General features: G+C 53.4%; 1 protein-coding gene across 5 annotated transcripts in view; it reads left to right on the top strand.

Moving 5' to 3' along the window:
• The window catches only part of MYH11 (myosin heavy chain 11), a 100,846-nt gene that overhangs the window by 61,362 nt on the left and 18,132 nt on the right, over positions 1 to 21,352 (top strand). For all 5 annotated transcript variants that reach the window (XM_045542667.1, XM_045542668.1, XM_045542672.1 and 2 more), the window contains 18 exons: positions 2,827 to 2,922; positions 5,006 to 5,124; positions 6,593 to 6,745; positions 7,614 to 7,787; positions 8,887 to 9,060; positions 9,290 to 9,404; positions 10,322 to 10,515; positions 11,880 to 12,001; positions 12,081 to 12,150; positions 12,268 to 12,428; positions 13,705 to 13,813; positions 15,502 to 15,633; positions 15,728 to 15,934; positions 16,896 to 17,033; positions 17,786 to 17,909; positions 18,234 to 18,405; positions 19,846 to 20,058; positions 21,118 to 21,262. In XM_045542667.1, the coding sequence (XP_045398623.1) occupies positions 2,827 to 2,922; positions 5,006 to 5,124; positions 6,593 to 6,745; positions 7,614 to 7,787; positions 8,887 to 9,060; positions 9,290 to 9,404; positions 10,322 to 10,515; positions 11,880 to 12,001; positions 12,081 to 12,150; positions 12,268 to 12,428; positions 13,705 to 13,813; positions 15,502 to 15,633; positions 15,728 to 15,934; positions 16,896 to 17,033; positions 17,786 to 17,909; positions 18,234 to 18,405; positions 19,846 to 20,058; positions 21,118 to 21,262 (2,618 nt within the window). The remainder of the gene's footprint in view (positions 1 to 2,826; positions 2,923 to 5,005; positions 5,125 to 6,592; positions 6,746 to 7,613; positions 7,788 to 8,886; positions 9,061 to 9,289; positions 9,405 to 10,321; positions 10,516 to 11,879; positions 12,002 to 12,080; positions 12,151 to 12,267; positions 12,429 to 13,704; positions 13,814 to 15,501; positions 15,634 to 15,727; positions 15,935 to 16,895; positions 17,034 to 17,785; positions 17,910 to 18,233; positions 18,406 to 19,845; positions 20,059 to 21,117; positions 21,263 to 21,352) is intronic.

Below are 21,352 nucleotides of genomic sequence, written 5' to 3'. Positions count from 1 at the left end.
AAACAACAGGATTTATTCTCTCCCGGTTCTGGAGGCTGGGGGTCTGAAATCCAGGTGTCGGTAGGGCTGGTTCGTGCTGGAAGCTCCGGGGGAGAATCTGTCCCTTGCCTCTGTCCAGGCTGCTGGTGGCTCCAGCTGTCCTTGGCATGTAGATGCATCACTTCAATGTCTGTCTCCTTCTCCACGTGGCCTTCCACTCTGTGTGTCTCCTCTTCTGTCTATCGTAAGGACATTTGACATTGGATTTAGAGCCAACAGTTTAATCCGAGATGATCTCATCTTGAGATCCTCTACTTGATTATATCTGCAAAGACCTTTTTTTCCCCGTTAAAAAACACATTTACAGGTTCCAGGTGGACATATCTTTTGGGGCCCACACTGAACCCACCATGGGTGGCCACCACTATTCACCCCCTGCTGGCCAGCCCGTTGCATCCCTCTGCTGACATAAACTTCATGCTATCACCATCTCCATTTTGCAGATAGGGAAACTGAGGCTCAGCAAGGTGGAGCTGGGATTTGAACCCAGGACTGTCTAACTGTGGCGTGTGTTCTTCCAACCACCGCACCGGACAGTCTGTCGTCACCACCCCTGCCGTTGTGTAGCCCCTGCCGGTTTTCCACCTTGCTGTCTGCCAGCTCCTGCTAGTTCATCTCTATGCACTGGGAGTGGTGGCATGCTTTTGTCATCACTGTGATCACATTAACTCCACCAGAAGGTGCAAACTGGTGACTCCCGAGCCCACAGAAGAGATTATTTGGCCACAACTGCCTTCAAAAATATTTTAAATTGGCTCCTAACATTTAAACGTGGGTAGATGTCACATAAAAATTTGAGTTTCCATCATCTATGGAAAAATTCAAACTTCTGGTGATACCGGACCTATCTGCCCCGTGACAACAATGGAGTGGCTGCTGCCTCCCTTCGGGTGGGGTCCCCACAGTCCCCATCAGTCAGCTTTGTTCACATAGACCAGTGGTTCCCAACCAGGGGTGAGCTCTTCCCCAACCCCGCAGGGGACGTTTAGCAAATATCTGGGGACAGTTTGGGTTGTCACAGCTCTGGAGGGAGCACCACTGACATCTAGTGGTTAGAGACCAGGGATGCTGTTAAGCATCCCTCGATGGAGCCCAGGACAGCACCCCCCGCCCCAACAGAGATTTATCTGGCCCCCAGTTTCATAGTGCCAAGACTGAGAAACCCTGAGTTAGACTCCTCACCTGGGCTCTGCAGGCATTTCAGCAATGGCTAGTTCAGACTTGCGCTTTAATAACCACAAGTACAGCTCTTGATAGTTTACAAAGCCCCTTTCATAGACGTTGTTGTTAAAAGAAAGTATCTTAGCAATGTCCTGTCCATAGTGGCTTTGTTCATCGTGGGGGAGGGGTTTCTGCCACAGTGAGTGGGAGCGGATGGGTGTGTGGTCAGCAGCTGGGTCTTTCTCCTGCTGAGCTGGGTCAGGGACCCTGTGGTGTGAGGATAGCGATTGTGAAGGGCCTCGTAACCCCTACGTTGGCCTGAGGAAGCAGAGAAGGCTGGGATCTCCAGGGTTTGTTTCGGGAACATGGTGACTTCTTACAAGCCAAAACTCTGATTTGCGCCTGAGTTAAGCTAAGCCAAGCGTTCGCATTAATCAGTCACCCATTCATTCTCCATCCATCCATCCATCCATCCATCCATCCATCCATCATCCATCCTCCATCTACCATCATCCCTCCCTCCCTCCCTCCCTCCCCTGTACATCTGGACCCTGGACTCAGTTTTGGGAATTCAAAGATGATTAGGGCAGGCCCCCCACACTCCAGAAACTCATGGTCTTGTGGGGATTTCAGACACAGAAATCATTTTAACAGTAACGTGGGTTGAGTATGGAGTTAGAAGGGATCAAACTATTCTGGGAACACAGTGTTTTTGTCTGGAGACACTTTGAAACAAATTTCCACCTTCCTAACGTGAGCATCTTGTATACACAGCAGAGTATGTTAAGAAGCACAGGGTTTAAAAAAAAAAAAAAACCTTTATTGACGTAAGATTTACATGTAGAAAATTGTGTATGCTGTAAGTGTACAGTGCAATGAATTTTTATAAACTGCACATACCTGTGTAATTGGCACCTACTTTAAGTAGGAGAGCGTCACCAGCCCCCCAGAAGTTTCCGCCCATTAGGGATAACCATTATCCTGATGTCTACCAACATAGATTAGTTGTCCCTGTTCTTGAACTTTCTATAAACAGACTTACACAGCATGTTCTGGTTTGCATCTGGCATCTTTTGTTCAGCATTTGTGTCCCTGAGATGTGACAGTCTGGTTGTCTGTAGTTGCAGGTCATTCATTCTCACTGCCCTGGAGCAGGGCTTGACAGACATTTTCTGCAAAGGGCCAGATAGTAAATATTTTAGCCCCTGTGGGCCACACGATCTCTACTGCAACTGTTTAACTCTGCCACTGTAGCGTGCAAACAGCTATAGACAATATGTAAATGATCGAGCGTGCCTGTGTTCCAATAAAGCTTTATTTATAACAGCAGGCCGTGGGCCAGATTTGGTCCACAGGCTGCAGGCCAGTCCCTGATCCACGGTATTCCACTGTGCAAGGTTTTTAGCAACGCTCTGAAATTATCCAGTTCCCCCCATCAGGTTTTCTCCCCTGTTAGCAGGGAGTTAGGTTGTTTAACTCTCTCCTAGATGCAGGGGCTCAGAACTGAGTCTCTTCGGAGGAAAGATGTGAGCTGGCTCTGGGTCCCCAGTGACTTTTAGACTCCAAACCTGCAGAGCACCTTGGGGTTGACATCTGTGACTGTTCTTCTCTTCCCTCCTCCCTCAGCCATATTGAAGGTGGTGTCATCCGTACTGCAGCTCGGAAATATCGTCTTCAAGAAGGAAAGAAACACAGACCAGGCGTCCATGCCCGATAACACAGGTACTGCCCACATTTTCCCAATAACTGATGGCTTTGGGGAAGGAGGGAGGGTCACACTCCGTCGCTGGCTGTTTTTCTGGGTGAGGGTATCTGGGATATTAACAATAATAACTGGGCTAGGTTATTGTCACTGACTTCTTTTTTCAAACTCTTCACTGTGCAAGACCCTATGTGAAAGTCTTTGAATCAGGATGTAGTGGGGAAAACCCAATAGTTTTAGATCAGACAGGATCTTTCGAGATTCTCTCTTCTGAAACTCTCCACTCATTTGTTTTGTTAAACAAATACGTCTCAAGCACCTGCCATGTGCCAGGTGCCAGGATACAGCAGGAAGCAGGACATGGTACCTCCGGTCATGCTGGGGAGACAGACCTCAAGTTGCCCTGCTCATTAGGGGTGCCAGATAAAATGCAAGATGTCCGGTTAAATTTGAATTTCAGACAAACAACAGACACATCTTGTTATAAGTATGTCCCATGCAATATTCGGAACATAATTATACCAAAAAATGTTCTTGTTTATTTGAAATTCAGATTTAACTGGGCATTCTATATATATTGTTCCCTCTAAATCTGACAGCCCTACCCACAAATAAGCAGCATTTTGTGTTTTGAGATCACCTGGCCACCACTATGCTTGTTGGTAGCTGAGCCGAGAGGAAAACTTAGGTTTCCCACTTGCCAGCTCTTTAGGGGAAGAAATGAAAAAACACCCTTGCCAAGAGATGGGGGGAAAAATCCTCAAATCACTCCATCTACTGTCCTAGCACATGCAAACTGTAATGCAATGCTAGGCTTTGAGTTAAGGAAGCAGCTCGTGGCAGATTGTTTTTTTTGAGAAAAAGTTTTAAAATGCAGAAACATACACAATAATATAACAACTCTCTGCCCGCTATCCAGAATAGACGTTTGGGAATATGTTATAATATTTCTTTGTCTCTAACATGAAATAAAGCTGTGCAGATAACATTGATGCTCCCTTGTTCTCTCTGCTGGGTCCCAGCCTCCTGCCTGTCCCCGAACCTCCAGCAACCACGATCATCCTTTACCGTGTACCTTCTGGTCTACTTTACACTTTCACACACACAGACCTGAACAGTATATACCATTGCTTTGTGCGTGTGTTTTTAACTTACATAAAGCATATCACACTATAGGCACCATTCTGCAAATTGCTTTGTTTCACTCGATACTCACCATTGTTTAGATTGTTTCTCAAGAGTAGCACCCCCTTAGTGTGTGTGACAATCAAAAATGTCTCCAGACATTGCCAAATGTCCCTGGGGGCAAAGTTGTCCCCAGCTGAGAACCTCTGGTCTAGAGAGAAAGAGATCATTCCTTTAACTGCTGTTTGGTATTCCATCTTATGAAAATGCCACAATGTATTTGTCCACTTCCATACTAATGTATGCATAGGTTGTTTCCAATATTTTGCAGTTACAAACAATGCTGCAATCCATACCCCAGAACAGTAGAACAAATCATACCTTACCTCACCTCACTGAATCCTGCTGACAACCTGAAAAAGAAGCCAAGAGCTGACCTCCTTTTTTTTTTTTTTTTTTTTTTTTTTTGAGACAGGGTCTTGCTCTGTTGCCCAGGCTAGAGTACAGTGGCATCATCACAGCTCACTGCAACCTCAAACTCCTGGGCTCAAGCGATCCTCCTGCTTCAGCCTCCCAAAGTGCTGAGATTACAGGCATGAGCCCCCACACCCAGCCCAAGAGCTGATCCTTTTGAACGCTGAGAAATGCAAGACTCTGGGAGGCTAAATAACTTGTCCAAAGTTGCATGACTTGGAATTAGGAAGGGGGCAAGGACTTAAACCTAGAACTATCTGACCCTAAGCCCCCAATTGGGGCATACCTGCAGCCCACCCCTGTCATTGCCTCTGAGCAAAACACTGGGGGTGAGGTGACTGAGGACAGCAGCCTTTGGGACTCTTTCATGCTAGGTTCACTACCATCAGGCTCCGTTTCTCCAGAAGTCAGTGTAGACACAGATAGCAAACGTCCCACGTGACGCGCCTTCCTTGCCAAGCCATCTCTCTTGTGATGCTCAAGACGCTTCTTTTCTCCATTCAGCTGCTCAGAAAGTTTGCCACCTCATGGGAATTAACGTGACTGATTTCACCAGAGCCATTCTGACCCCACGTATCAAAGTTGGGCGGGACTTGGTACAGAAAGCTCAGACAAAAGAACAGGTAATGATGCACTTGCCATTTATGCCTGTAGAATGTTCCATTCACCACTCACCCATCCATCCACCTACCCATCCATCCATCCTTCCATTCACCCACCCATCTACCCATCCATCCATCTACCCATCCATTCATCTACCCACCCATCCCTCTACCCACTCACTCATCCATCACTACCCACCCATCCTTCTGTCCATCCCTCCATCGACGCACTCACTCACTCATCCATCTACCCATCCATGCATTCATTCACACATCCATCCATCCACCCATCGACCCATCCATCCATCTACCCATCCATCCATTCACCCATCTATTCATCCACTCACCCATCCCTCTACCCACTCACTCATCCATCACTACCCATCCATCCATCTGTCCATCCCTCCCTCCACCCACTCACTCACTCATCCATCTACCCATCCATCCATCCATCCATCCACCTACCCACCCATCCCTCTACCCACTCACTGATCCATCCATCCATCCCTCCTTCCCTCCCTCCCTCCACCCACCCACTCACTGATCCATCCACCCACCCACCCATCCATCCATCCATCCATCCCTCACCCACTCACTCATCCAGCTATCCACCCATTCATCCATCCATCCATTCATCCGGCCATCCACCCATCCTTCTGTCCATCCGTCTACCCATCTGTTCATTGGTCCATTTGTTTGAGTCTATCTACCCATCCATCTCTTTATCCCTCATCCATCAGATACTGGAACATTTGAAGTCCCACGTCAGGTTTGGAGGACCCACTGCTTAACAGGAACAGCAGAGCACTTCCTTCATGACCTTATCTTGATCTCTTAGTTGTGGGTACTAGGTCCGCCCTAAGAGACTTATCTATGGAAATGACCATGTACCTTTTATAAAGGCAGGGTTGACTCCTAAATGATCTGTGGTGTGGATGGGTTCAGTATTCCCTCTGAAGGGAAGTGTTTAATTACCTTTGTGGTATTCCTTAGGTCTGACCACTCTATCTCTTGCTGCTACTTTCCTGCTGATTGTAGAGATGGTATAATTTCCCTTTTTTGGTTTTATTTATTTATTTATTTATTTTTGAGACACTCTGCCACCTGGGCTAGAGTGTAGTGGCGCTATCATAGCTCACTGCAACCTTGAATTCCTGGGCTCGAGAAATCCTCCTGCCTCAGCCTCCTGAGTAGCCGGGACTATAGGCACATGCCACCACAGCTGGCTAATTTTTGTATTTGCGGTAGAAACAGGGTCTCACTCTGTTGCTCAGGCTGGTCTCAAACTCCTGGCCTCCAGTGATCCTCCTGTCTCAGCCTCCCAAAGTGCTGGGATTACAGGCGTGAGCCACTGTGCCCAGCCTGTTTATTATTTTAAGGACGGATGATAGGTAGAGGGAGAATAAAAATCGGAACCACCAGCCTGGCTCATGTGCAAACGCAGCCCATTGGGAATAACCGTGTTCCCCTCCCTCGCCCTCCCCTGCAGGCTGACTTTGCTGTCGAGGCTTTGGCCAAGGCCACTTACGAGCGCCTCTTCCGCTGGATCCTCAGCCGCGTCAACAAAGCCTTGGACAAGACCCATCGGCAAGGGGCCTCCTTCCTAGGGATCCTGGACATTGCTGGATTTGAGATCTTTGAGGTACAGCCTGTTGGGTTCATAACAGCCATGGTCTTGATTCTCCAGGATGAGGCTTTCCCTGGGAGAACTCGTGATTTTGGAGAAAGGCAGGCAGGTGGCCACGGTAGGCTGGGAGGCTTCCTAGTTAGGGTTAGATCTTTGACGGTGTAAGAGACAGAAATGCAACAGGGAAAACACTGCCTTGTGAAACCGAGAACGCCAGAGGTCCCATGGGGTCCAATGGGCAGGGCCTGCTCTCCCGCCATCTCTCTGTCTGCCTCCCTCCGCACTGGCTGTACCCCCAAGGTGGCTGTCCCCATGGTGGCAAGGTGGCTGCCACGGGCCCAGACTGCCTCTCAGTAATCCTGGCAAAAAAGAGCACATCTCTTCTCCAACATTTCCAGCCCAAATCTTGGAATTGGGTCTCCTTACTCTTCTGAACTGGACCCCACACTGTCATCTCCAAGCCAAGCACTGTTTTCAGGATCTTGCAGTACTTCACGTAGCACAAACGTGAACATTGGGTCCCATACCCGTGGATTGGAGGAAAGTTCTCAGAGAAAGGAAAGGTCTTCAGATGCACAGATATCCCAAAAGATGCCCACTACAGAGTTATTTCTTCTCTGAGCCTCAGTTTCCACATCTGTAAATGCAGGTGGTAACATGTCTTACGAGGAGTGAGAAGAGGTCGATCTTGCCAGCCTGGTGGGCTCTAGGCAGCATGAGTTGGGGCCCAAGCCCACCCCGGGTGCGGAGAAGGCCGACGGGAGCTTGTGGAGAGGCTGTCCGGGCCGTGGGGCGCTGTCTGGGCTGGAGCCTCCCTGGGGCTCACCGTCCTCTGACTTCCTTCGAGGTGTTCACATCCCCCCTTCCCCCGCCACGTGCTCAGGTGAACTCCTTCGAGCAGCTCTGCATCAACTACACCAACGAGAAGCTGCAGCAGCTCTTCAACCACACCATGTTCATCCTGGAGCAGGAGGAGTACCAGCGCGAGGGCATCGAGTGGAACTTCATCGACTTCGGGCTGGACCTGCAGCCCTGCATCGAGCTCATCGAGCGGCCGGTGAGGGGCGCGTGGGCGTGCGTGCTCCACGTCACGCTTGCACTCGTGTGGCCTTCAGAGGACATGTGCCCCTGCCCTGTCTCCACGGCCACGGCTTCCCCCATCACCAAGTCCTCGAAGGCTATAAACTGAATCTTGGTGAACTAAATCATAATTTCTGTTAACCCACATGTTAATATCAGTGGTATTTTCTTTCTTTATTTCTCCCTTCCTTCTATCTTTCCTCCCCTTGCTTTCTTTCTACTCTTCCTTCCTCCTTCCTTCCCTTCCTTCCTTCCTTCCTTCCTTCCTTCCTTCACTCCTTTCCTTTCCTTTCCGTCTCTTCCTTTCCCTTCTCCTCGCTCCCATTCATTCATTCCCAAAGGCAGCGGTCTTTGTTTTGTTCACTGATGTATCCCAAACTCCTAGAACCGCACACATAGTAGGTGAACAATTAATAGTTATCGAATGGATGTTTACTGAGCACCTACTATGTGCTAGGCCCCCCTCTTCAGGGGCTAGGGATGTAGCCATAAATGAGGTGGCCATCGTCCCTGCCCTCCTGGAGGGACAGATGACAAAACCAGACAAATAAAGCCACTAACACTCCCGGTAAGGCCAACACGGAGAATGATTTAGGGAGGCCCGCTTCAGACAGAGCAGTCAGGAAAGGCTTCTCTGAGGCTGAGTCCAGAAAGTAAAGACCATTCCAGCGGAGGGAACGGCATGCACAGATCTGATGGTGCTCCTGCCACCTTAGCTTAGACTGTCTCAGTCACAAGGAAACGCTTTACTCACAGGAGCCCTAAGGACGTGTGTAAGTCAAGCAATGGGTTAGTCTGCAAGAATTGGGAAATCTGTGTGGCAGGGGCGTGTGTGTGTCGCCCACTGGGGACGGCAAACGCTGTGATCTGTTGCTAGTGCTGCCTTCCATGCCCAGTACTGGGCCTCTGGCCACAGGGAGGTTAAGGTTAGACTTGGGGGCGTGGGGGGCCTGGATCCGTCTTTATATGTAGGCAAGTGCGGCGGCAGAGCTGGGGGACGGCCGTGCGGCGTGTGCGGGCGGCCAGCTCTTCCTGGCAGACCGCAGGCGCGGGTGTCCCCTGCTTGTCTCCCGCAGAACAACCCCCCGGGCGTGCTGGCCCTGCTGGACGAGGAGTGCTGGTTCCCCAAGGCCACGGACAAGTCTTTTGTGGAGAAGCTGTGCACAGAGCAGGGCAGCCACCCCAAGTTCCAGAAGCCCAAGCAGCTCAAGGACAAAACCGAGTTCTCCATCATCCACTACGCGGGGAAGGTACCAGCCGCGGGCCCCGGGCGCCCTGTCCCAGGGAACCCAGGCGGGCGCTCAGGGCCGGAGTGATGTGGGAACGGCAGAACCCAGGGCTGGCTGGGGACTCCACAGGCGTCTATATGAGCTGTCTAAGCGTCTGGGAGGCACGAGACTTAGCCCGCCTAGTGTACTCCACCCGACTGCGGTTTCTAACTGACGTGAGGGCGTGTGACCGGTGGCGTGTCCTTGGCAGGTGGACTACAACGCAAGTGCCTGGCTGACCAAGAACATGGACCCGCTGAATGACAACGTGACTTCCCTGCTCAACGCCTCCTCGGACAAGTTTGTGGCCGACCTGTGGAAGGACGGTGAGGCCCTCCCTGTCCTGGAGGCTGCTTTGAGCTGGAGAGTGAAACACCCAAGTGTTCCTTCCACCCTCTCCAGCCCCCGCCGCTTCCACCCCTGCCCCGGGCGGGGAGCCCCGTGCATGGGGGTGGCGGCCCCTCCGCCCCTCCACCCCACGCTAGACCCCAGGGAGAAGGCCCTGCGGTCAGGGCTCAGGCAGGAGGTGACAGAAACAGTGCACCAGGCGTGGGGACGTGCACTGCCCCAGCTGGAGGCAGAAGGACTTCACTTCCGTCTCGTCTCTGCCACCTGCTAGCTGTGTCATCTTGCACAGGTCACTCACTGTCGTTATGCTTTTGTGGCCTCATGGGTAAAACTGGGGAAATAATAGTTTCTGCCTCTCCTAGGAGCACTGTGAGGGTTCAATTAGACCAGAGGTGCTCAAACCCGAGCAGGCGGGAGGCTTTCAATGACTTTGTCGGTGGAGGAAGGACCGGAGGGTGGCAGGGAGTGAGCGCTTTACGTGCCTGGTTCGCTTATTCCTGCCCTGGCAGGTAGACACTTTATTACCTCCATTTGTAGAAAGAGAAACTGAGGCACAAAAGGGTGGAGGCCAAGGTGAGTCAACAGCAAGAGCAGGCTTGTCCCCCGGGTCTCCATGACAGCATCAGAGGGAATTTGTTCCTTCTGCCACTCGGGTGCTGTCGGGATTTCCCAAATGCACAGCACTTGGAAACCCGTCCGCCGCGTGCCTCCCCTGACCTACTGCAGAGGGACGGGGGACGCTGCCCACTGAGGGGACCTGGGGTCTCCTAGAGCGTATTCTCCATGCGAAGCCACCCCACCCCACCCCCCTGCCCTCCGGCCCCGTCCTCCGGCCGTGCAGGGCTGGGGGCCCGGGTGGGCCGCAGGCTGACGCCGCTCCTGCCGTGCCCCGCAGTGGACCGCATCGTGGGGCTGGACCAGATGGCCAAGATGACGGAGAGCTCGCTGCCCAGCGCCTCCAAGACCAAGAAGGGCATGTTCCGCACGGTGGGGCAGCTGTACAAGGAGCAGCTGGGGAAGCTGATGACCACGCTGCGCAACACCACGCCCAACTTCGTGCGCTGCATCATCCCCAACCACGAGAAGAGGGTGAGGCCGCCATCCACTGCCATCCGCTGCCAGGGCTCCCAGCCCAGGGGTGTCTGGAGCCGTCAGACCATCCGCACCCCCTCCCTCTATCTGCCATGGGTGGAAGGTTGTGAACTTGGGAGCCATACCGGGGAGGCAAAAGGAGGCAAAAGGAGGCAGGGGAGGAAGGGAGAGTGGATCCAGAGACTTTTCAGCCAGGGAGCTGCTGTACAGGGCGCTCAGCCACGCATTCATTCATTCATTCATTCATTCATCATCGCAGCAAATATTACTGTGCTGCTCCCTGTGCCAGGTGCTCAGGCTACAGCGCTGGGTAAACTGCAGTCCTCGCCTGCGGGTTCTCATGATCTAGGGCAGGTTCTCAGCTGGGGACAGTCGTGTCCTCTAGAGGATGTTTGGCTATGTCTGGAGACACTTTTGATTGTCACAACTTGGGGTGGGGGACGGCTCTAGGGCATAGAGGCCAGGGGTGTGCTAAGCACCCTGCAATGCACAGGACACCCCCACAGCGGACAGTTACCCCCGCCCCAAGATGTCGGTAGAGCTGAGGTTGTGGGAGACCCAGGGGGAGAGGGAGACTCGCAGCTGACAACCGTGTCACAACGTGGTCAATTACGAGGACACCAAAGAGCCAGAGCCCCTTCCCCAGCCTCGGGGCTCAGAGGAAGCTTCTTGGTGAACGTGAACGTTGACAGCGATGGGCCTCGGCTTGGTGGAGCGGAGGGCCCAGCATGAGCAGGAACGTGGGGGTGAGAAGTGAGGGATCCGGGCAAGAACACACTGGGCGGGTCATCTCGGGGTGTGGACACGTGAGGTGTGACGTTTGAGGCAAGGAATGGGCAAGATGAGGTGGAACGGGGAGGCAGGGGCTGGATTGTGGAGCTCCTTGGGTGCTGACAGAGCGTGGCCTTCTTTGGGGACGCCACTGGGGGTGTTTAAGCAGGGATATGGTCAGATTTACATTCTAGACCAAACGAGGGGTTGGAGGGAGAGGCAGGGCTGGTCGTTGCAGTTGTCCAGGCAGGAGCACGTGGTGGCGAGCGGATGGTGGAGAGAAGTGGGTGGACTGGGAGACATTTGAGAGATAGGAGCTGTAGAACCAGTGGGGACAGGAAGTGAGGAAGAGGCAGTGACAAGCAGGAAGCCCGTTTCCAGCCAGGGGATGTTAGTGCCACCAAGTGCAAGAGAGATCACGGGATAACCAGCGCCAAAGAAAGGGGATGAAACGCCGGAGAGGGCTGCCCCGGACCCCCAGCGAGCCCGCGCCTGGTGTCGGTGCCCCCGTGGCCCAGCGAGGGGGGCATCCAGTGTGAGATTCGGGGCCTGCTGGCCCCAAGGGTCCACTGCCCTCTCTGCCTTCGCAGTCCGGCAAGCTGGACGCGTTCCTGGTGCTGGAGCAGCTTCGGTGCAACGGGGTGCTGGAGGGCATCCGCATCTGCCGGCAGGGCTTCCCCAACAGGATCGTCTTCCAGGAGTTCCGCCAGCGGTGAGCCCGCGGGCCGGCGCAGGGGCGCGGAGGGACGGGTGCTGGGGGGCGCTTGGTGACTTCCGCCCTGTGTTTCAAGCTACGAGATCCTGGCGGCGAACGCCATCCCCAAAGGCTTCATGGACGGGAAGCAGGCCTGCATCCTCATGGTAAGCCCCGAAATGCAGCCGTGACCTCCGGCCCTCTGGGCGGGACCCTTCTGAGACACCCTGCACCACCGGCCAAGCGGCTGCGAACACGAGCTCTCCTCTCCCTTCCTTCTGCAGATCAAAGCCCTGGAACTCGACCCCAACCTGTACAGGATTGGGCAGAGCAAGATCTTCTTCCGGACGGGCGTTCTGGCCCACCTGGAGGAGGAACGAGACTTGAAGATCACAGATGTCATCATGGCCTTCCAGGCGATGTGTCGCGGCTACCTGGCCAGAAAGTAAAGACGGTTTCCTGCATCCTCAAACCTGCCCCCACACACAGCCAGAATCATAGACATTCAGGGGGCTTTCTGGCCCCCTGTCCTGATTCCCCGATTCTAAGAGGCACCAGGGACCGAATGGCAGCCTCCTCTCGAGGGGGAAGAAATGCCTCCACCTTAAACGAATGCCCCAGTTATGCGTGCAGGGCGGGGAGAAGTTATGACCATGGGTTCTAGAGTTTTAAGCCTGGGTCCTTGTTCTGGCTCCCTGACTTAATTTGCTGATGAACCTTGGGCAAGTTACTCAACCTCTCTGAGCCTCAGCTTTCTGCACTGAAAAATGAGCATTATCTTTCCTACCTCATGGAATTGTTCATGCAGAGTTGATGAGATGACGCAAGAAAAGGGCTTAGAACGGTGTCTGGATATCGTTTCAGAAGTGCTAGAATATGCTACAGTATTTAGGGAAAGAGTACTTGGCTGTATCTATATCCCGATGTCCAAATGAGATTCGTAAGTTGTGATGGCCCATCTGTTTTGTGAAGCCTGGGGGCCGGGCACAGGCTCAGGTTCCTCAGTGAAAGTCACACCCCGAAGAGGACTTCAGGGGCTGGTGGAGTAGCTGTCTGTCTGTCCAGAGCGTGTGTTGTCACTGGGGACAGACTGCCCTCGGCTGCGGAGCCCCGGTGGTATCAAGCTGATTCATTGCCGAGTGGATCCATCGGGCTGGTTAAGGCCGCATCCGGGGAGCTCTCGGTCCGGCAACAGACCTGACTTGTCAAGTTTCATAACTAAATTCCGTTGCCATCCTTCCTGCCTCCAGTATAACTGGGGTGATTTTATTCTTGAAGTTCACCCGCGTCCAAAGCAGCAGCTGAGCAGAGAAAACAGGGTCTTGTTCACCATGCTACGGTTTCTCAAACCCAGTAGCCCTTAGGAAGGGTGCTGGTTCAGCGTTAGGGTTTAAGAGTTCTGAAACGCAGCTGAGGAGGGACAGAGTTGTCAGGAGCAGCTGGCACAGCTGGGGGTGCGCGGGACACTAGTTTCCCGGGTGCTATTGGGTCACAGCCCTGAGTCCAGGGCACTCGGTGAGCCTTGGGCCTTCCCGGCCCCCTAAGAAAAGCTCTCACCTTTAGACTGTTGAAGGGGTCTGTGCCCAGACAACATGTTGTGCTGATGCTCAGAGCTTCCAGAAGCATCTGGAAGAGCTGGGGAGCACCGGGGATGGCCCGGTGCAGCTTCAGGGTGCCGCGGACGACAGGGGGGCCTCACGCCCTGCCTCCCTCTGCCCCAGGGCCTTCGCTAAGAGGCAGCAGCAGCTGACCGCCATGAAGGTGATTCAGAGGAACTGCGCCGCCTACCTCAAGCTGCGGAACTGGCAGTGGTGGCGGCTCTTCACCAAGGTCAGTGGGGGGCCCCGGCCCCCTCCCGGAGGCCACCCTGCCTCCTCCCAGGCCCCAGCCCCAGCCCTGGTTCTTCACTCCGGACACTCCAGATGTGGGACAGGAGATGGTCCAAAGTGGGCCTGGGACTCGAACCTTGCCCGTGGCCCGAGGAGGCCCTTCCCCTTTGGCACGTGGGTGACAGCTGTGACCCTAACACAGAGCTTGTCCGTCACTGCTGGGGTCTCTCCTGTTGCCCTTGTATAGCCGTAGCCACGCCCACTTCCATCGTAGCGCATCTCCGTGCTATGATTTTGCTGTTTCAAGAATGTTGTATAACTGGAGTCATACGGGATGCCACCTCTGGGGATCGGCTTTCCTTCACTCAGCACGGTTCTCTGAGAGCCACCCAGTTGTGGCGCGTGTCACTGGTGCCTGCCTTTTCATTGCGGGTGGAGGCAAGGCCTGTGGGCACAGCTGGTCCCCGCAGTGTCACAGCTTGCAACATCCCAGTGGCACAAGGACATGCTCTGTTGCAATAGACGGGGCTTCCTCTTCTATGCCCTTGAGTGTGCACATTGGCACAAAGCTTTTTCCCTGAGCAGATGTTTATGTGAGCGCCTACTGTATGCCAGGCAAGTGCTAGATGCTGGGAATACGGCTGTGAACAGGCAGCCTGGTCCCTGGCATCATGCATGTTCTAGGTAACTGAACGAGCAGCCAAGAAGCAGATAATCACAGAAAAAAAAAAAACCCATAACAGCAAAGTGACAAGTGCACAAACGAAGCCACCAGTGACCACAGCAGGGGTGTCCTGGTGCCACACAGGGCTTGAGAATAAGGAGTTACGAGGCACCCGGGGGAAGGATGGCGGGGGTTGCTGCTTTTTAGAAACATCCATCCTCATTGACCCAACTTCTGAAAAACTACCCTAAGAAATTATCTTAAAAAAAAAAAAAAAAAAGAAATTATCTTAAATAAAGGAAATCAGGAATTAAGGGCGTTCCTCATGGCGGAACTGCTGTATCTGTCACCGGCGGACTGATGAGGTCTGAGGGGCCCATCCGTCAAGCGGGTGCTTTGCAACTATTAGACACGATGGCGACCTAAGTAGAAAGTTGTACAAATGATGCAACAGCACGAGGTGATAAATATCTTGTCATTTTAACTAATAAAAGCAACCCATGACGCTAGGCAGTGTGATTCCAAGTGCATTTTTTAAATGTGGGAGAAGAATCTGGAGGGAAATGCAAACGGTGCTACTAATGACTGATAGGGAGGTAGGATGCGAAGGATTTCTTTTTCCTTTTGTCCTTGGAAAGAAACATCAATTTTCAGCAGTCATGCTGTCTTGGGGGGAGGTCTAAAGTGGAGGACCGCCTCGCTTTCTCCCTTCATTTTGTACCTTTCTCTGTTGCTCCAACTGAGAGTCCCTCAACCCGGCCACTGCTGATATTTCGGACTGAATGATTGTGTGCTGTGGGGACTGTCCTGTGCGTTGCAGGGTGTTTAGCGCATCCCCGGCCTCCACCCGCTGGTTGACAGGAGCTCTCTCTCCCAGTTGTGACACCCAGAGGTGTCTCCAGACAGTGTGTCCTCTGGGAGGGGGTCGTGGGGAAAAGTTGTCCCCAGCTCAGAAGCAGGGGTCAGGTTTCCCATGAGAGCGCATTGCTTTGCCGCCCCATGACGGGCCGGCCGTGCGCGTGCAGGTGAAGCCGCTGCTGCAGGTGACGCGGCAGGAGGAGGAGATGCAGGCCAAGGAGGACGAGCTGCAGAAGACCAAGGAGCGGCAGCAGAAGGCAGAGAGTGAGCTCAAGGAGCTGGAGCAGAAGCACTCGCAGGTGCCGGGGGGTGCACGGCTGGGGCTGCGGTGGGCGGGGAGGACATGGGTCCCCTGGGGGTCTCACCGGCCTCCTCCCCACCCTCCGCGTGCAGCTGGCGGAGGAGAAGAACCTGCTGCAGGAGCAGCTGCAGGCAGAGACGGAGCTGTACGCCGAGGCCGAGGAGATGCGGGTGCGACTGGCCGCCAAGAAGCAGGAGCTGGAGGAGATCTTGCACGAGATGGAGGCCCGCCTGGAGGAGGAGGAGGACAGGGGCCAGCAGCTGCAGGCCGAAAGGAAGAAGATGGCCCAGCAGATGCTGGTAAGGCATCGTGGGGGCTGCCCGGGGTGGGTAGCAAATCACTTGACCTTCCTTGGGGGCCTGTGGGGTGCATCCGATGATACATGTCCCTGCTGGTGATACAAATGAAGAGACTAAGGCTCGGACGGGGACGGCCATCAGCCCAAGGCCACACAGCTAGAGCTGGGATTTGAACACGGGTCTCCTGGAGAGCCGCTTCTGCTCCACTGCCCTGCCTTCCACGTGCTGATACCTTTTCTCCTAATAGCAACCCTGTGTGAAGGGTAATTGTATTAGTTAGCTACTGCTGCCTAACAAAACATCCCAAATGTAGCAGCTTGAAATAATAAATATGGATCTCACATAGTCAGGAATTTGGGAGTGGCTTCGCTGGCTGGTTCTGGCTCAAGGTCTCCCATGAGGTGGCAGTCAGGATGTCAGCTGGGGCTGCAGTCATCTGAAGGCTTGACTGGGGCTGGAAGATGCATTTCCGTGCAGCTCACTCACTTGGCTGTTGGCAGGAGGCCTCAGTTCCTCCCCACAAGGACGTCTCCACAGGGCTGCTTGAGTGTGCTCATGAAATGGCAGAGGACTTCCGCCAGAAGGAGTGATCCCAGAGAGAGGAGGGGAGAAGCCACAATACCTTCTATGGCATAATCTCTGAAGTTATACTCCATCACTCCCTCCTAATTTTACTTGTTAGAAGATAATAAATCCAGCCCACACTGGAGAGGAAGGGAATTAGGCTCCACCTCTTGAAGGGAAGAGTATCAGAGAATCTGTGGGTATATTTTAAAATCACCAGGATACCTACTATCCCCATTTTACAGATGGGGAGACTGAGGCTCCATGAAGCAAAGTAGCTTACCCAAGCCTCTTGTTTCTTCTTGGAAGGAGACCACAGAGGTGTCATCAGGCCCAGCCTCTGTGAGAGTGACTTTGCTTTAAGCAAGGCTGTGATTCTCTTCCCTCCCCAACAAAGGACCTGGAGGAACAGCTGGAGGAGGAGGAAGCTGCCAGGCAGAAGCTGCAACTCGAGAAGGTCACAGCCGAGGCCAAGATCAAGAAGCTGGAGGATGAGATCCTGGTCATGGACGATCAGAACAATAAACTGTCCAAAGTGAGTGGGCTCCAGCTTCTGCATTAAAAATGACAGGCTCGCCAGGGACTGAGGGGTTTCGGGAATGTGGGACTTTCAGTGCTAAAAGCAGAGAAGCCCTGAGCAAACCAGGACGAGTTAGTCACCCTTAGTCAGTAATCACTAACCAGCCCAGTAAAGGTGGGCTCTTTAGTTCTTTGAGCTGAACTCCAGCTGTGAGCCCGGCCGTATGTGAGGTGCAGGGCATACACGGTGAAGGAGGACGCTGCCCTAGTGGGGGTTACTCTCATGAGATGGCAAATAACCATGAATTACCATCATGATCAGAGTTCGGAAGGAAATGTTCACCATATCATAAGATGGAGTACCAGGAGGTGGGGGAAGGGTATTCAGGGAAGGCTTCCTGGAGGAGGTGGCATTTAAGTGGAGACCTGAAGAGCAGTTAGAGAGCGGGGAGTGGAAGAGCATCTCAGCATCTTAGCCCACTGTGCAAAAGCCCTGAGGTGGGGAAGAGCTGGCATGTGGCAGACATGGAAAGAGAGACCCCTTCAGTTGAACGTGCAGTGTGAGGGACAGACTGGCATGAGATGAGAAATGGCCAGTTTGGGGGAATTATGAAAGAACTTCTCTTTACCACTTGAAACTCCAGGTTGCGTTTGGTTAGAATGTGGGTTTTTCTTTCAACCGTTTATACAGAATCACTAAAAGTGAAACCTAGATCCTGGAGAAAAGATGAAAGCTAATGACATATTTCTTTCTCTTTCCCAAAAAAGGAACGAAAACTCCTCGAGGAGAGGATTAGTGACTTAACAACAAATCTCGCAGAAGAGGAAGAAAAGGCTAAGAATCTCACCAAGCTGAAGAACAAGCATGAATCTATGATCTCAGAACTGGAAGGTAAACCAGCTCCCCGGAGAGGTTCCCACTGGGTATTTTTAAAACTAGGGAAATTTGAGAATGGCAGATTATTCTGCAAGAGGGACAACTCTATCAAAACTCCCCAAATTACCCTGGTCAACAGTCACATTAGTAATAGAAGGTGCTTTTCCCAAGACTGCCTTTGCTCGCCGAGGTCACGGGCCAGCCGTGCTGGTCGCGGGGGAGGATGTGTGTGTGCAGGTGCGTGACTGTCCTCCGCGTGAGATGCCCGGGCGGGAAGGCTCATTGCCAGGCATCTTTCCGGTGGTCCCCCCTCCTGAAGAGCCCCTGGCTTTATTGCAGTGCGGCTAAAGAAGGAGGAGAAGAGCCGGCAGGAGCTGGAGAAGCTGAAACGGAAGCTGGAGGGTGACGCCAGCGACTGCCACGAGCAGATCGCCGACCTGCAGGCACAGATCGCAGAGCTCAAGATGCAGCTGGCCAAGAAGGAGGAGGAGCTGCAGGCGGCCCTGGCCAGGTAGGGCCGTGGGTGGGGCGCTGTGTGTTCACGTGTCCCAAGGGCACCTGCCAACTCCCGGTGGCTACTTTGGTGGAGGCGGCCCCAGGCCCTTGGCACAGACTTCGTTTCCCAGGCCAGGCCTCCTGCAAGCCCCCAGCCCTGCTCCCACCCCCAGATCCGTGCTGTTGACTTTCTTCTCTTCCCTCCAAATGCATCCTCGCTTTGTGGTCAGTCTGCCCTCCACCACGGCGTCACCGCAGCCTCTTAGGTGCTCAGGACTTTCTTGTCTGTGCCCCAGTTCTGAATTTCCAGTTGCCCAATGAGCCTGTTTCCACTGGCATCTCAAATGCCCCGTGTCTAAGGCTGGCGTGACCTTCTCCCCCAGCCCCCTCCCTCGGAGGTCCCTCTTTTTGTGAATGTCAGTCTCCTCCCACCCATGGCCCACGGCAGCCCCAAGATTCTGCCAGTCCTTCGAAGTGTGTCCCCGCCTGTCTCCTCTGCTGCTCCCTTTTCCTGGCTCTTAGCTGGCCTCACGCTAATGGGGACACAGTGGGGATACTGCAGCAGCAACAACAAGCAACTGTTACCTGCTCACTCGGTGCTAAGTTCTTTTCCAGAGTATCTTTGCGGACACCTTTCCTCTGCCCGGGGAGGGAGCTGAGCCTCCCCGAGGTGAAGGGGCAGGGGCAGGGTCGCTCTGCTTGTAAGAGGCAGAGCTGGGGTTCGAGCCCCACACTTTCTCACCGATGCCCTGGCCGTGCCCCTTCTTTTCGGATCTGTGCTGCGAGATAGTACCAGGGTGATAAGGGACAGCACCACTCTGGGCAGGAGGTTGCTCATAACACTCCTCTGGCTCACTCGGGAAAAGCCGGTTTCTATAGCTGGTCCCTCTGCAGTCTCACCCCCGCACGGCCATCCCTGCCATTTGAGTAAGGCTTCTCACAGCCTACCTTGAACTGCGGTCACTGCCTCCAGCAGACAGGGGGCCCTGGTGTGACCGCACCCCCAAGCAGTGCCCGGCCGGGTGCTGTGCATGGGGCGGGTACTCAGAAAGAACAAAGCCAGCCAGGGAAGAGTAACTGTCCAACATTCAGAAGACATCTGTGAAGCCCCTCCTGTGAACCGGACACCCTGCTAGTCTGAGCCCAGTGCCTTGCATTCTTACACACACATGAGCACACACGTGCACACACGTTCACACACACACATGCACACGTATGACCCGTTTTTTTTAATAACAGACCTTGGCACTCATGTCCTGCATATTAGTAAATCTCTAAGCAGCCCAACATAGCAAGAAGCAGCCCTCTGTGTCTTGGGGACATGGGTGGAATGTGTTTTGGTTTCTATGCAACACAAGTGCCTGGTCCCAGGAAACAATTTTTGGCCAACATTGTGAGAGAGCAGAGGGGACCAGGGGGCCCCGGGGGCTTCATTCTGGGGGTCCGTCCCCGGCAGGCTCGACGATGAAATCGCGCAGAAGAACAACGCCCTGAAGAAGATCCGCGAGCTGGAGGGCCACATCTCGGACCTCCAGGAGGACCTGGACTCAGAGCGGGCGGCGAGGAACAAGGCCGAGAAGCAGAAGCGAGACCTCGGGGAGGAGCTGGAGGCCCTGAAGACGGAGCTGGAGGACACGCTGGACAGCACGGCCACCCAGCAAGAGCTCAGGTGCGAGGCCACCGCCCCTGCCGGCCTTACACACTGACCTTCCTGCTTGCATTTTGCTGTAACTCCCAGAGCATGATTATTTCCAATCATCTTATTTTGCACTATATTTAATAGTAGTCCATACTCAGGGAGTGATTTGACCTTTAAAAAAAATCACCCTAGTCTCACCATAGTTAGCATTTTTGAGTAATTCCTTCCTGTGTTTTCACGTGTGTGTATAAGTAAATCTCTAAGCTCTAATCTCCAAGTATGTGTTTCAGATTCACTTCAAACAGACAACAACAAATCACCTGCCAGATAACGAATGCTGACTCTAGGGAAACCTAGGTCATGTATTCATTCAACAAACGTACAAATGTGTTTTGATGCATCCTGTGTCAGGTGCTTTGCTAACACTGTATACGCTGAGGTTTACTTCCCACACTGTGGGTTTTGTGCTACGTCGCCCTCAGGCGCCCAGAGGCCAGCAGGCTATTCTCTTCCCTTTCCACCTGGCCAGCGAACGATATAGGACAGCCTAGTGCAGTGTTCCAAGTAGGGGCTCAAGGTCAGGCTATTTGGCTTCAAGTTCCGGCTGTATCACACTGGGGCTGTGACACCGTGAGTAAAGCTGCTCACCCTGTTAGCCTTACTTTCCTCATCCGTAAAATGGAAACAGTAAGACACCTGCCTCTTAGGATCGCTCTGAAGATTAGATGATATATAGAAAGAACTTAGCTCAGACCTGGCATATAGTAAGTGCTCAATAAATAAGAGCCGATATTAATACTTGAGGAACATTTTGCAGTTCACAAACATTCTTTCAAGGACATCACCTGGGGTATTTGTTTGCCAGCCTTTAGAGAGATTCTGGGCAGGTAATATGCTCCACGTTCTGCAGCTGAGCAAATTCCAGGTCCAGAGAGGTTAAGTGAGCAACCCAAGGTCACACAGCTAGGGAGGGGCGGTGATGGGATTTCAGCTCTGGGTCCTGGCAGAGCTCTCGCTCCTTTGCACAGCGCCGTCTGGGGGGAGCCTCTGTCTCCACCCGATTGCCATCCCTGTGTCCTTCCTGTCCAGGGCCAAGCGGGAGCAGGAGGTGACGATGCTGAAGAAGGCCCTGGACGAGGAGACTCGGTCCCACGAGGCCCAGGTACAGGAGATGCGGCAGAAACACACACAGGCGGTGGAGGAGCTCACGGAGCAGCTCGAGCAGTTCAAGAGGGTATGTTGCGACGCTTTTTCGTGACATAAAATAGCACCGTATCAGCAGCCTCAAATTAACTACCTGTCAGAGTCTGCCTGGAGAGGCATA

This window comes from Lemur catta, chromosome 2, assembly GCF_020740605.2.
Source record: "Lemur catta isolate mLemCat1 chromosome 2, mLemCat1.pri, whole genome shotgun sequence".
NCBI lineage: Eukaryota > Metazoa > Chordata > Mammalia > Primates > Lemuridae > Lemur > Lemur catta.
This window is presented reverse-complemented; position numbering and strand designations above follow the sequence as displayed.